Consider the following 14,179-nt stretch of genomic DNA (forward strand, 5'->3'; position numbering starts at 1 on the left):
TCAGGCTTCTTACAATTATACACTAGTTTTAGGGGGTCTATGTAAAATCCCACTTTGTCGTTATGAGGTGACAAAATGTAACAAAAAGTCCTGAAGGTGTGAATACTTCTGCAAATTCCCAGTGATGTCTGCCAGTGTTCAGATCACTGGCTGAGAGTTTCTAACCTCTGCAGCAGCAGGTACCAGACTGAATAAACCAACAAGCTGTCAACCTGGAGGGGATCATTGGAGGGAATAAAGGTTATATCCCGCCCCTGGTACATTTATCCCTCCGAGGTCCCAGAGCAGAGGGTCCCCGTGCCTCCATTCTCCACTGTGTCATTAATACGAGTCGTCCCTGCAGAGCGTGCAGTGGTGGCAGAGGGTTTAATCACAGCCAGGAGGCTGGAGAACAAGCCTCGGCAGCCCCCTAATCTCCTTTGTGGTTAGACGCATTTGGTCAGGGGGGGCTTTGAACTTTACATCTGCTCATATCTGATACCTTCGAGGCGTTATTGGATTCCATATGTAAATGCAACAGGGACTGATGAATTAGCTCATAAGAACCATTCTCCGAGATATATTATGTCTTTGTTTAGCCGTCACAATCAGATTTCCCTCGCACACAATTTGGCTTGATTAAAGTCCTTATTAAATCAAAATTGGATGCTGTATTGTATTATCCAGATTGTGTTTTTATTAACTGATCTCTCGCTGTGATGCTCCGTCCTCAGGTTCGTGTGTCGTACCGGGAGGTCCCTACATGACAGGACAGATTCTGTCCGCGTGGACGTGGATCAGAGCGGGACGGGGACGTCAAAGGAAAGCTTCGCCTACTTGGTGAGCGTTCTCCAGCATCCGGCTCTCCTGCTGGGCTTTTGCTCTCCCTTCTGTCTGGGTCTTCCTCCGCATTCTTCCTGCATGCTCTTTTGCTTCGCTCCCCACTGGGAAGGCCTTCCCAAGAGTGTCAGCTGAGTGTTAACAGATGTGTTTTATGGTTCAGAGGAATGTTGGTGTGTGGGAATCTTCAAACGTCCATCTGAGCTGAAGCTAAAAGTAATTGTCATGTAGCTTTTTTTTTTTTTTTCTGCCAACAAAAACAAATATTGAGACTCCTGGAATGCCCCTTTTACTCTCAATTTATCAGTGGCTGAGGTAAACCGGGCCACTGCTGTGGAAATTAACCTCAGCCCACACAACCTCTCATTGGAATAAGGACATTCAGCCTGTGGAAATACCCGTGTAAGCTCTTTGTTTCTCTCTGTGTTCATAGACAAAGACTGTTTCATAATTCACAGCGTCGTTTCAGCGGCTTCTAAGGGCAGCTCTGTCCATGAGTCATACTGCAGAGAAATAACCCCAATCTGAAAACCCATCATGATACATAAAGATGAAAACACTCTGAAACAGCGAGTTTAAAGGAGGGGACTACTGTGGGAACTCCTGTTTGGTATTTATTTATTTATTTATTTTTATCTCTAAGAAGCTCAACGAGAGCCAGGCTGAAGGGGAAGATGTAGGGGGGGAAAGAAAAGGGGAAAAGCTGTTTTGGAGACAGGATGTGTGTCTTTGCTGCATCTCCTTCCTCAAAATTTTAAACGGAAACATCTGCCTCCTTCCACCCACATTGACACAGCGAAGCACAATAGGTCTGCCCCATCCCTGCTCGCTGAGGAAGTGAATCCTGTCAGCAAGGATAAGAGGCATCCCTGGAGGCGAGGTTCATGGAGGGGATAGAAAGTTTAGAAAAAGCAGGAATGCTGATTCTGGTAGCTGCAGGATTCTATGAGGATAATTTGCCCTAGGACTCTCTCTATTTATATATATACATACATATGAGCAAGTTTCAACGTATGTAGAGCTTTTGCCATTTCCTTACAATATTTCATTAATATTTTTTTCTTAGCCACAGTGCCATGCCAAGCACTCCTTTTCTTCTATTTTATTAGGGTTCTATGTGTTACACCAACACATTATTATGAAGTGGATGAAAGAGACTACATGTTTTCACATTTTATTTTACCAATATAAATCTGACTAGTGCATGTGCATTTACTCCCTGACTCGATGCTTTGTAGCTGCATGTGTTTTAATGCATCTCTTTACTAATTTTGTACATTTAGAAACTAAAATTTGTGCCCACATTCAAAGAGTTTTGTGGCTAGCTTCCCCATCCCTAAGCTGAAACATTCCCACAGCATGATGCAGCCATTGCCATGTTTCTCTCTCTATAAACTGCCGGTGTTCTAACAAGGGCATCCTCCTTCTCATTCATCCAGGCCATATTTGCAGTTTTGTAGTCGACAGATTCTGCTGTACTGGCTGTTAATCTCTAGAGTTGTTATAGGCTTTTTGGCTGCTTCTCTGGCTAAAGCTAACCTCATTTGACCTGGTGGTGCTAGATTGAACAGTGGTCCGTGAGACGATCACAGCTTAACTCTGGTTTATACATCTCCCCAACTTTATCCCACTTAAATTTTTAGGATTAATTGCAGGGTCTGTATTTAATTGGTCACAATTAATTGCAACATTTTTATTCCAAAAACCCTTCCCACATATTAGACCAATTTGTTTCTGCTAAATTAATTAATAAATAGGCATCTTATTGTTTTTAATCATCAGGTTTTTAATCAGGTTATTCAGCCATCAGATTGGTCCAAAGTGCTTTTATACGAAGTTTTCAAGTGTTTTGGGAATCCTCAGTGAGGCAAGAAAAGCGGCTTTGATGGCCACCAGTGTTTGAATGTTGTTGTGCGTCAGATTTATGGCCGTACCAGAAACCCAATAATAAGGTTCCGGTTTAGGATTTTTGTATGTAAATAATGAAAAATGTATTAACATTAACATTTTTAACACATTAAATTCCATGTAACTATTTAATTGAAATTAACGTGTTAAAGTCCAGCCACTGATGAGAGACATTATACATTGGTGTTCTCTTATTATTAACCGGGTGACTTCTGAAGACAGTTGATTGTGGCAGATTATTTTTGATGATGATCTTAAATGATCATACATTTATTTATTTCACGCTGACATTTCACCAACAAAACATAATAAAAGTAAGACTTTCATATTTTCTTGATGTAAATATAATATCCTATTACCAGATGTACATTCAAATAAATTTAGTAAATATAAATGCACAAAACAATAAAAAAAAATTTTTTATAAAATGTTCTAAAATATTATAATTTTCTCTTAGCAATTATGCACCGCTTTGTGTCTGTTACATAAAATTCCTATTAAGTACACAGCAGTTTGGAGTGTGAATACTTTTGCAGGGCAATGTGCAGCACGGAATGACTGTCCTACCATTGCCTGGCCCCAAAGGGCTAATGGTTTCAGCTGCATAGTAATGATGTGCTGCAACATGGACTATCTTCACAGATTTCTTAATTGTTATAGCCAGCAGCTGTCTCAGTCAATTTGCAAAAACTGGACTTGTGAACCTCAGAGAAAGAGAAGTGTTTTAATTTGTTTCAAGGAAAAGCATTATGTAGGAGAAATGTCTAAATGGGAAAAGCTGTCAAGTGTTCTGTTATCAATCTGATGTCTTTCTTGTCATTTGCTGAATCATTGTTCTGAATGCAGGAGCCCAACGTGGAGTCCATATATCCAGAGAAAGGTTCTCGTGCTGGAGGAACCCGGGTGACAATCCGTGGAGAACATTTGGACATCGGCTCACAGGTTAGAGTAAAGGTCAACAGAACACAGGAGTGCACCATCACAGTGTGAGTACAACATTTTTTTTTTTTTTTACATTTTCATTCTCAGATTGTTTGTATATTTTAGAGATGTGACCCTGTTTTGCAAGTCTGCATGAATCCTTTACAATTACAAATCATTTGCATGGTTTCTTTTGCTTCCCACGTATTAATAGCTTTCCTTTTTAAACAGCGGATATTAAACGCATGAAGTGACAATTAAATATTCAGAGTGCATTGCTTTGCAAGTTCTGCATAACTTCTCACAAGATTAAATTCAGCACTTCTAGTTGTTGCCATAGCGCATACCAAAATAGCTCCACCGCTCCTGTGAAAGTCTGCCAAGCAGCAAAAAAAAAAAAAAGTAACTCCAGCTGTAATCGGAAACAGTTTTTAGGATTGAACCTTTTTCTACACATCACAAGTTGTGGGTAACAGTGTTTACATCTATTCATTTTATTTTATTTTTTCCCCCCAGAAAAACGGATCAAACGATTAAATGCATCATGCCTCCAGCGTTGGAGGCAGACGCTGAGCTGGTGACAGTGTGTGTGGAGTTTGAGGACCATCCTTGTGAGGAAGCAAACCTCAGCACCATGTACACCTATGAGCAAAACCCAACTATCAGCTTCATCCACCCAACGAAGAGCTTCCTCAGGTGAGTAAACTCCCAGACGCACCGTAAGTGAATTCTAGGAAAATGTTTAGTGGCTGCGATGTAACAATCATCGTGTGTTTGTGTCACAGTGGTGGCAGGACCATCACGGTTAAAGGTCACGGTTTTGATCTGGTTCAGAGTGTCACCATGAATGTCCTGGAAATTGGGCAAACAGTAAGCAATTTTTCAGCCATGCTACTTTGAGTATAATTTATTATTTCATGAATGGTTTTAGCATTTTTTTTTTTTTTTGCAGAACTGCAGCGTTCTCTCCTCCTCAACAATCACCTGTCTATCTCCGGAGTCCAGCCAGTCCCAGGAAACCTCGGTGCAGTTCGTCCTGAATGGGATCCCATACACCGGAGACAGCCCTTCGTCCGCCGATGACAGGCCTGAGGAAGAGGACGGGGAGCCTCATAAAGAGCACTTCCAGCTGGGATACGTGGAGGACCCTCAGTTCTTCACCACCAACAAGGACAAGCAGATCAAACACCATTCAGGGGAGCCACTGACTCTCATCATCAATGTGAGTAACGAAGCTGAGACAGGATGTGCATCCCTGCTGTGTTCAGGCGTGATTTATTTAATATTAACCGGCTTTTATCACAATTATATTTCCTTCTTGTTTCCATCGTTTGTAGTAATTCATCACTGATTTGATGTATTTTAAGCAACTTTTAAATCAGATTTATGGGAATTAATCAGGAAATATGCAAATAAACTGACAATTTAAAGTTTATTTAACCTCTGAACACTTTGTACACTCATAGTAAGAGAACTGTGGTGGTTTGGTTTCAGATAATCAAATTGAACATGAGGGAATGCTGCTTCAGATACATTTGACAGAAGAAGCTGATGCAGCCGAATGGCAACACATCTTGAAATGGGAAATGGAGATATATTTGAGTTTATTTCAGGTCTTTACACATCAGTGAGTGACATTATGTTTACATTGGTTTAATTTGTGTTGTTTTTAGCTACTAAGTAGATGAAAAGAGAATTACTAGTAGGCCTATCGAGCATGAAACTCAAAGAAAATCCGAGAAGTTTATGCAAACAACTAAAATGACTATAAGTGGATGTATGCGTAGTTATGCACAATTTTTTTTATTTCATTTATTTTTTGGAATATTTCTTACTTAAACAAAACTGAGATTGCAGTTGGTTCAGAGACACTGAGAACTGTGGGAGCTTTCACATCATAATCATGTCTGCTGCCTGCTTCAGGAACATGGTTACTTGTATATTTTCATAACTGTGTTTAATTTTACTGTTAGATGAGTGACTAAACCCTGAAGTGTATGAGTGGCGCTCATTCTGCGACATTGTTTTGTGGCATGCGGGAGCTTGAAGCCACTTCCTGTCTGCCCCCCTCTCCTGCTCAGTGAACCAGACCCCTTATCACACCATGGGAAGTTGGTTTGGGGCTCACCAAAGAAAATATGTGCCGTTAATGGATTGAAAAGGATTTGAAAAAAATCCACTCAATAAATCTTTAATGTGGACAGAATTTATTATTGTCTGATGTCCTGAACAGTAGTTTTTAGTCCCAGTTACTATAGCTACAGCTAAACCCAAAATTATTCATAACCTATCAGGTTTAGATTTTAAGTCAGTTTTCATCCAACCAAGAAGTAAGTTTGTGACAGGAAATAAAACGTTGTCATTTGAAAGATAACAGAACAATGTACAAGCAGTTGATTTTTTTTGGAAATAACAATATGATAATATTGTTATTTCATATAAAAAAAATTTTGACATATGTCAAAAATGTTTATGGTCTTCTAATCAATGAAATATTTAAAAAAAATGTACATGACATTGGTGAGGTTTACTTGTGAAGCTCTTTCCATCTTCTTATCTTACCTTATTTTTTAATCGTTAATAATAAAAATGAATTTATCACAATATATTTAACAAGCTACTTTTCTGCCAGTCAGTGTAGCACGGATACTCAAAAGCAACCTAAACCTTTGAAAAGGTATATTATGCAGGTGAGGTTTTGTAGTGGGATTATAAACATTATCATCTAAAGTCGGTGCTGGCTGTGAACCTACTATTTTTTTACGATTGTAGATGGATTATTTGCATTCAATTGTTTTCCTTATTTACATCTTTTTTTGCTAATTCAGAAATAAAAACAACAACATACAAGTTTTATTGACATCCAGTTGTCACATCCTCAACTCTATTACTCTGTTCTTAAGTTTTATTTATCGTTCTGTCTGCAGAAGAGTTATGACAAGTAGTTACTTTATGGATGATATGTTCTCTTGTGTTTCTCATTAAGAAGAGATGGATAAAGGAAGCAGGCATAGGCTGTGTAATGTAACATCTGTAGCCAAGCAAGTAGGCTACGATTACTAAATGTCATGTTGGCTTTAAGGTTGCGAACCCACATGCAAGAACACAATCAGACAGAGCGAGTCAGAAACAATGATGTTTATTGAAGAGTCAGGGAGCTGGTGGCGAAGCCGAATCGGCGGACCGGTTCTTCTACTGCCAACGGGAGAAAGCAGGGTTAGCGGGAACTCAGCGGAGTTTCTCCAGGAAATGACTGAGGTGAGCTTACTTTGGGTGGAGGTATATGGGGCGAAGCGGAGCGCGAGCCAAGAGTCCGTTGACGGGCGATAGTAGCTCTGATGTCGGGCACGGCCTGGAGCCTGATCCGTCCAGGCGGTCCTCCGGGAAGTTCGGGCGTGGGCCTCCTGGCCCGTAGCGTCCCGAAGGGGAAATCCCGGAGAGGGATCGACGAGGGGGATAACGCACACACACACAGGGAGTGGCCTCTGACCGGGAACACCGGCAGGGTCGGGAAATCACACAGGAGGGAGGTGATCCACAGCGGGGAGACAGACTTACACGAACGCGGGGCAGCTGGTTTCCGGGAAACAACTAGGAGACGGCGGGAGAATCTGGCGAGGGAGACAACAAGGGTTAGACGAGAGTAATCACAGAAGGCCTCTTTCTGGAACGCTGGTTACCGTAGTAGGCAAACACTCAGGCGGTGAGACGGAGTGTAGCTGTTGCTTATATCGCCGGTCCACGCCCTCTTAACCAGCTGCAGGTGTGTGTCCGGGTTGAACCAGGACACTTCTCAGGGGTGGAGCATGGGTGACATCTGCTGGATGTCTTGAGAAGTGGTGGTTCCAGGGACAGGTGGAAATAAAACTAACTAAAGGAAAACAAACTAAGAAACTAGGACGAGGGGAGGACAAACAGACCCTGACAGTACCCCCCCCTCAACGGACGCCACCTGGCGGCCGAACAGAGGACGGGGTCTGGGAGTCCCTAAAGTCTCTAATAAGGGAGGGGTCTAAAATGAATGATCCAGGAACCCAGGAACGTTCCTCAGGGCCATAACCCTCCCAGTCGACAAGGAACTGGTGACCCCGACCTCGTCGCCGAGTGGCGACAATCCGGCGGACGGAGAAGGCCGGATGGCCATCGATGACCCGGGCGGGTGGAGGGGGTTCGGCCGGAGGGCAAAGTTCACTGGAGAGCACTGGCTTAATTTGGGACACGTGGAAGGTTGGGTGGACACGCAGAGACGGGGGAAGGTGGAGGCGTACAGCTGAGGGGCTAATGACTGCCAGCACTTCAAAGGGGCCAATGAACCTTGGAGACAATTTTCTAGACATAGATTTGAGGGGAATGTTGTGTGTGGACAACCATACCTTTTGTCCCACTGTATAAGCAGGAGCAGGGGTTCTACGACGGTCAGCCAGGCGTTTATTGGTAGCGGAGGTGTTGTTGAGGGCAGTGATGGTGTCCTTCCAAATCTTATGGCTTCGTCGGATGTGGTGTTGTACAGACGTGATCGAGAGGTCCTCCTCGTCGGAGGGGAGGAGTGGTGGTTGGTAACCCAGGACCACTTCAAACGGAGAGAGACCTGTGGCTGCAGAAATGTGGCTGTTATGTGCATACTCGACCCATGGGAGGTATTGGGCCCAATCGTCGGGGTTCGTGGAGGTCAGGCATCGCAGAGTCGTCTCTAGCTCTTGGTTCATACGTTCTGTCTGGCCATTGGTTTGTGGATGGTAGCCAGAAGTGAGGGATACCTTAGCCCCCAGAGCCGAGCAGAACTGACGCCAGACCTGTGATATGAACTGGGGGCCGCGATCCGAGAGGATTTCCTGCGGGATGCCATGTAGCTTAAAGACATGTTTAATTAATAACAGGGCAGTCTGGGCAGCCGTGGGCAGCTTACGTAGGGGAACAAGGTGACATGCCTTGGAGAAACGGTCGACGATGGTGAGGATGGTGGTCATACCTTTACTGGTTGGGAGTCCGGTAACGAAATCTATGGCCACGTGGGACCAAGGGCGCTTAGGTATGGGTAGTGGTTGTAGGAGTCCTGCGGGGGGTTGATTGGAGGACTTGTTCCGGGCACAGATTGGGCAGGCTGAAACAAACTCCTTGACATCCTTGTGTACGGAAGCCCACCAAAACCGTCTGTTTATTAGCCCAATCGTGCGGCTAACGCCGGGGTGACCTGAGAACTTAGAATTGTGTATCCACTGGAGAAAACGGGATCGGACAGAGGATGGAACATACACCTTACCCGGTGGGCAGGACTCTGGGGCTGGTTCTGTTTGCTGAGCTTGATGGACGATGTCTTCGATCTCCCAGGTGACCATTCCCACGGTGCAACTGGGAGGCAGGATGGGAGCTGGGACCACCTCAGCGTCATCTGGGGAATAAACTCGAGATAGGGCATCGGGTTTAACATTCCTTGAACCTGGGCGAAATGTGATAGACAGGTTAAATCGAGAAAAGAACAGAGACCAACGAGACTGGCGGGGATTGGATTTCTTGGCTGCTTGCAAGTATGTCAGGTTCTTGTGATCGGTCCAGACCAGTACGGGGTGTTCGGCACCCTCCAGCCAGTGGCGCCACTCCTCCAAGGCGAGTTTAATCGCGAGGAGCTCTCTGTCGCCCACGTCATAATTCCTCTCAGCTGGCGAGAGTCTATGGGAAAAGAAGGCGCATGGATGGAGCTTATGGTCGTGGGTAGACATCTGGGAAAGAACCGCGCCGACCCCGGTGTCGGAGGCGTCAACTTCCAGAATGAATTGCTTCTTGGGGTCAGGCTGGACCAGAATGGGAGCGCGTGCAAACCGGGACTTGAGCTCCTCGAAGGCGGCTTCTGCTTGAGGGGTCCAGACGTATTCTCTCTTGCTGGAAGTGAGAGCGGTGAGGGGTGAAGCAGTCTGACTGTAATTGCGTATGAACCTCCTGTAGAAGTTTGCAAACCCCAAAAAGCGCTGTAGTTGTTTGCGGTTTTCGGGTTTAGGCCAGTCGAGTACTGCCTTGATCTTGTCCTCGGATGCTCTAACCTGTCCCCTTTCGAGGATGTACCCTAGGAAGGTTACTGAAGGGCGGTGAAACTCACACTTTTCCGCTTTTACATACAGCTTATTCTCCAGAAGGCGTTGGAGAACCAGACGGACATGTTGTTTGTGCTCCGCGAGGGATTTGGAATATATCAGGATATCATCCAGGTAGATGAACACAAAGACATTGATGAGATCCCTCAGGACGTCGTTCACCAGGGCCTGGAAGAAAGCAGGTGCGTTAGACAACCCAAACGGCATGACCAAATATTCATAGTGGCCCATGGGGGTTTTAAACGCCGTCTTCCACTCATCACCCTCCCTTATGCGAAGGAGGTGGTAAGCGTTCCTGAGATCTAGTTTTGTGAATATGGTTGCCTCTTGGACGGGCTCAAAGGCTGAGGATAATAATGGCAACGGGTACTTATTCTTGATGGTGATCTGGTTGAGTCCACGGTAGTCAATACAGGGCCGGAGAGAGCCATCTTTTTTTCCCACGAAGAAGAACCCTGCTCCGAGGGGAGAGGACGAGGTGCGGATAATCCCTGCGGCTAGAGACTTGTTTATGTACTCCTCCATGGTTTGCCTTTCTGCTCTAGAAATGTTGTATAGCTTACTGTTGGGTAATGGGGCGCCAGGCAGTAGATCGATGGCACAGTCATACGGTCTGTGGGGTGGCAGAGACAGGGCTTTGTCCTTACTGAAAACAGGAGCTAGATCATGGTACTCACGGGGAATGGAGGAGACGTCGGATGGGTCGATCACAGCTGGCTCTGTAGGCGTAGTGACGACTGGAAAGGCGGAATGAAGGCAGGTACTGTGACACTTAGTGGACCACGACTCAATCTTGGTCTCGGCCCAGTCTATGTGCGGGTTGTGCTTGTATAACCAGTCGAAACCAAGGATGATGGAGGCACTAGCGGCAGGAAACACAAGGAAAGTAATCTCCTCTGTGTGATTACCTGAAGTGAGTAGACGCACTGACTTGGTTTGATGGGTGATCTGTGGCAGGTTCCCTCCGTCGAGGGCTGATACCCGGAGAGGAACTGGAAGCGGCTCGATTTCAATAGACAGTTGCTCGACGATGTCTGAATTAATGAGGTTCTGTTCACACCCTGAGTCAATGAGGGCTGATAAAGAATATGGTTCGTTAATGATTATGGAGACAGGGATGATGAAGCGAGATCTTACTGTTTTAGTCTCCGGCAGTCTCCCCGTCCTTACTGCCGGACCTGCGGGTTTAAACGTACTGGACAGTTAGCGATGACATGATTGGGTTCACCACAGTAAAGGCAAAGCCGGGATCGCATCCTCCTCTGCCGCTCCTCTGGGGTTAGCTTAGCGTGTCCCAGTTGCATGGGTTCTGGTCCTGTAGATGAGGGAAAGGTGGGTGGAGGTTGGACAGTCGACTGGTTACTGACCTGTGCGGAGCGCGGAAGGGCGGTGCGGCGGGATCGCTCACTCATCCTTGACCGAATCCGGTTGTCTAGTCTTATGGCCAAGTTAATAAATTCATCCAGAGACTCTGGTTCATCTAGAGTAGCCAGTTGGTCCTTTATCTGCTCATTTAATCCATGAAAGAATGCGCTTTTAAGCGCAGCAGGGTTCCAGCCTGAAGCAGCGGCCAAGATTCTAAAATCGATGGCAAAGTCTGACACAGTCTTCTGGCCTTGCTTCAATCCGTGTAGTTCACGGGAGGCTGAAGTCTTTTCAGCCTCTTGACAAAACACCTGCTGTAACTCCTTCAAAAACTCGGGGAAGGTACACCCATAGTCAGAGGCTGAAGAAAACCGGGCTTCGGCCCACTCTAGGGCTCGACCCGTCAACAGGGATAACACGTAGGAAATCTTAGCACTGTCATGCAAAAAACTCTGCGGTGAATGATTAAAGATGATATTGCATTGGAGAATAAACCCCTTGACCTTCCTGACGTCACCTGAAAATTTCTCTGGCGCTGAGGGTCGGACGTCCGAAAACATGGAGCGGGATGGTGGATCCGGAGCCTCAGTCGGGGAAGGTTGAGAGCTGGGAGCCTGCTGAACTGAATTCCGTAGGAAAGTGGTTAATTCTGTTAGTTTATCGTTAGTCTCGGCTTGACGACTAGCTAACTCCCGTAATGCGGAGTCATGTGACTGGACTAGCGCGTGTTGTTCGGACAGCGCTCGTCTGATTGCGTCTGCTGAGGTTACGAACTGGCCTGAGTGTTCTGTCATGTTGGCTTTAAGGTTGCGAACCCACATGCAAGAACACAATCAGACAGAGCGAGTCAGAAACAATGATGTTTATTGAAGAGTCAGGGAGCTGGTGGCGAAGCCGAATCGGCGGACCGGTTCTTCTACTGCCAACGGGAGAAAGCAGGGTTAGCGGGAACTCAGCGGAGTTTCTCCAGGAAATGACTGAGGTGAGCTTACTTTGGGTGGAGGTATATGGGGCGAAGCGGAGCGCGAGCCAAGAGTCCGTTGACGGGCGATAGTAGCTCTGATGTCGGGCACGGCCTGGAGCCTGATCCGTCCAGGCGGTCCTCCGGGAAGTTCGGGCGTGGGCCTCCTGGCCCGTAGCGTCCCGAAGGGGAAATCCCGGAGAGGGATCGACGAGGGGGGATAACGCACACACACACAGGGAGTGGCCTCTGACCGGGAACACCGGCAGGGTCGGGAAATCACACAGGAGGGAGGTGATCCACAGCGGGGAGACAGACTTACACGAACGCGGGGCAGCTGGTTTCCGGGAAACAACTAGGAGACGGCGGGAGAATCTGGCGAGGGAGACAACAAGGGTTAGACGAGAGTAATCACAGAAGGCCTCTTTCTGGAACGCTGGTTACCGTAGTAGGCAAACACTCAGGCGGTGAGACGGAGTGTAGCTGTTGCTTATATCGCCGGTCCACGCCCTCTTAACCAGCTGCAGGTGTGTGTCCGGGTTGAACCAGGACACTTCTCAGGGGTGGAGCATGGGTGACATCTGCTGGATGTCTTGAGAAGTGGTGGTTCCAGGGACAGGTGGAAATAAAACTAACTAAAGGAAAACAAACTAAGAAACTAGGACGAGGGGAGGACAAACAGACCCTGACACTAAATAAAAGTTCCCAGACCCTTTAGTTCACTTAAAATATAAAGAATAAATAGATAATAAGCTAAAGATTGGATTTTCTCATTTTTTTAGGGTAATTTATTTTTGAGACTCACACATCTTTATCCAGGATGTTAATAATCATAGAGGGCTCTGTACTTATCAAGATATGTTTTCAAGAATCCCAGTACTGCATAACATTTCTGAAGTCATGATGGGAGATTTTGAGTGACGGTTTTTATATGAATAAATACTAACAAACATCAACCTTATGGTGCGGGATAAAGAATCATTCAGTCATAATTTATCTTCTTGGTCAAAATGTGTTCCTATAGAGATGGACTGAACAAGTCAGACAACTGGCACTGCTTTTCCCACAGTCAGAGAGGAGCTAGATATAATTAGACGCATTCATTGCTTATTATTTTTGGTTAAGTGCTCTCTTATGATGCCAAGCTGACTTTGTAGCAAATATGTGTGACAAATATTTGTGATCACTAAAAGCCATCAACAAGTGATGGAATTTCCTTTCTTGGTTTTTGGATGCAAAATCATTACTTAACAAGACAAACTCAACTGTGCACATCAGACAGAGCTGAGTGCGTCCTTATTTATATTCACATAAACCAGAGGCACATAAAACACATCAAAGACCCTGTCCTCCTAAGCATGTTGATTTCTGTTGGAGGTGTGAGTGGGGTAGGGAGGGGCACAGTGGCAGCTCAGTGGGAGGCCCCGTGTTTGTGCGTTCTGGCTGATTTAAGCACCTGTCTGCTTGAATCCATCACGTTAAAGGGCTGCCGGCTGTGACACCGCGCGACACGCACACAGGAACAGCGCAGACAAGGATGTCTGAACATGATGCCACCTCCTCTTTATGTGTTAGCGCGTGCTAGGAGGAGGTCGCTGCAGGAGTCGCTGTCTCTGCCTGCCTACATGAGCGACTTGTCTGTTGTTTCCTGCTTTATTTAGGAAAGGTGGATTCCAGTCGCGGTGGACCTGAGGGGAGGGGAGGCTGCAGACAGAATGTGTTTGTTTAATAGGAAGCTTGTTAGTCAGCCAGGACCAGAGGTGGGGTTTGCTGTGCATCCTTCCTCAGAGTTTAGAAAACACTTGTTTTAATCTAACTATGTTTTCTACAGAAAATATTGTGAATTTCATATTTTTAAATAAATTTCTGCAAAGTATTTCAATATATATAGATGATACTTTTCATTTTTGTGTGTGTGTGTTGGTTGTGACGAAGCACTTTTTGACAAAGGTTAAAGAGGCTGCATCCTGCAGGGACCCTCTGTGTGTAATCACAGAAAGGAAACCCTCTGGTGATAAAGGCACACATACACATAAACACACTTCCTCACTTGGCCTAATTATATTGAAGGGATGTTGCTGTTTCAAACTAACAGGGGAACTTTTTTTTGTAGGTCTGG

The 14,179-nt window shown here is 45.6% G+C and overlaps 1 protein-coding gene and 2 long non-coding RNA genes across 6 annotated transcripts in view; 1 reads left to right on the top strand and 2 right to left on the bottom strand.

The window, feature by feature from the left end:
- plxnd1 (plexin D1) overlaps positions 1-14,179 on the top strand; it is a 104,115-nt gene that overhangs the window by 56,566 nt on the left and 33,370 nt on the right. For all 4 annotated transcript variants that reach the window (XM_008414045.3, XM_017305700.2, XM_008414048.3 and 1 more), the window contains exons 14-18: positions 714-819; positions 3,574-3,713; positions 4,165-4,344; positions 4,434-4,518; positions 4,601-4,870. In XM_008414045.3, coding sequence (XP_008412267.1) covers positions 714-819; positions 3,574-3,713; positions 4,165-4,344; positions 4,434-4,518; positions 4,601-4,870 — 781 coding nt within the window. The remainder of the gene's footprint in view (positions 1-713; positions 820-3,573; positions 3,714-4,164; positions 4,345-4,433; positions 4,519-4,600; positions 4,871-14,179) is intronic.
- Positions 6,772-7,098, bottom strand: LOC145552261 (uncharacterized). Its single transcript, XR_014088244.1, has 2 exons — positions 6,917-7,098; positions 6,772-6,843 (listed from the first exon to the last, which is right to left on the bottom strand). It is a non-coding gene; the product is annotated as an uncharacterized LOC145552261 (long non-coding RNA).
- LOC145552259 (uncharacterized) lies at positions 11,947-12,744 on the bottom strand. The gene is made up of 2 exons (XR_014088242.1): positions 12,092-12,744; positions 11,947-12,018 (listed from the first exon to the last, which is right to left on the bottom strand). It is a non-coding gene; the product is annotated as an uncharacterized LOC145552259 (long non-coding RNA).

Source organism: Poecilia reticulata, chromosome 7 (genome assembly GCF_904066995.2).
Source record: "Poecilia reticulata chromosome 7, P_reticulata-male-v2, whole genome shotgun sequence".
Lineage (NCBI taxonomy): Eukaryota > Metazoa > Chordata > Actinopteri > Cyprinodontiformes > Poeciliidae > Poecilia > Poecilia reticulata.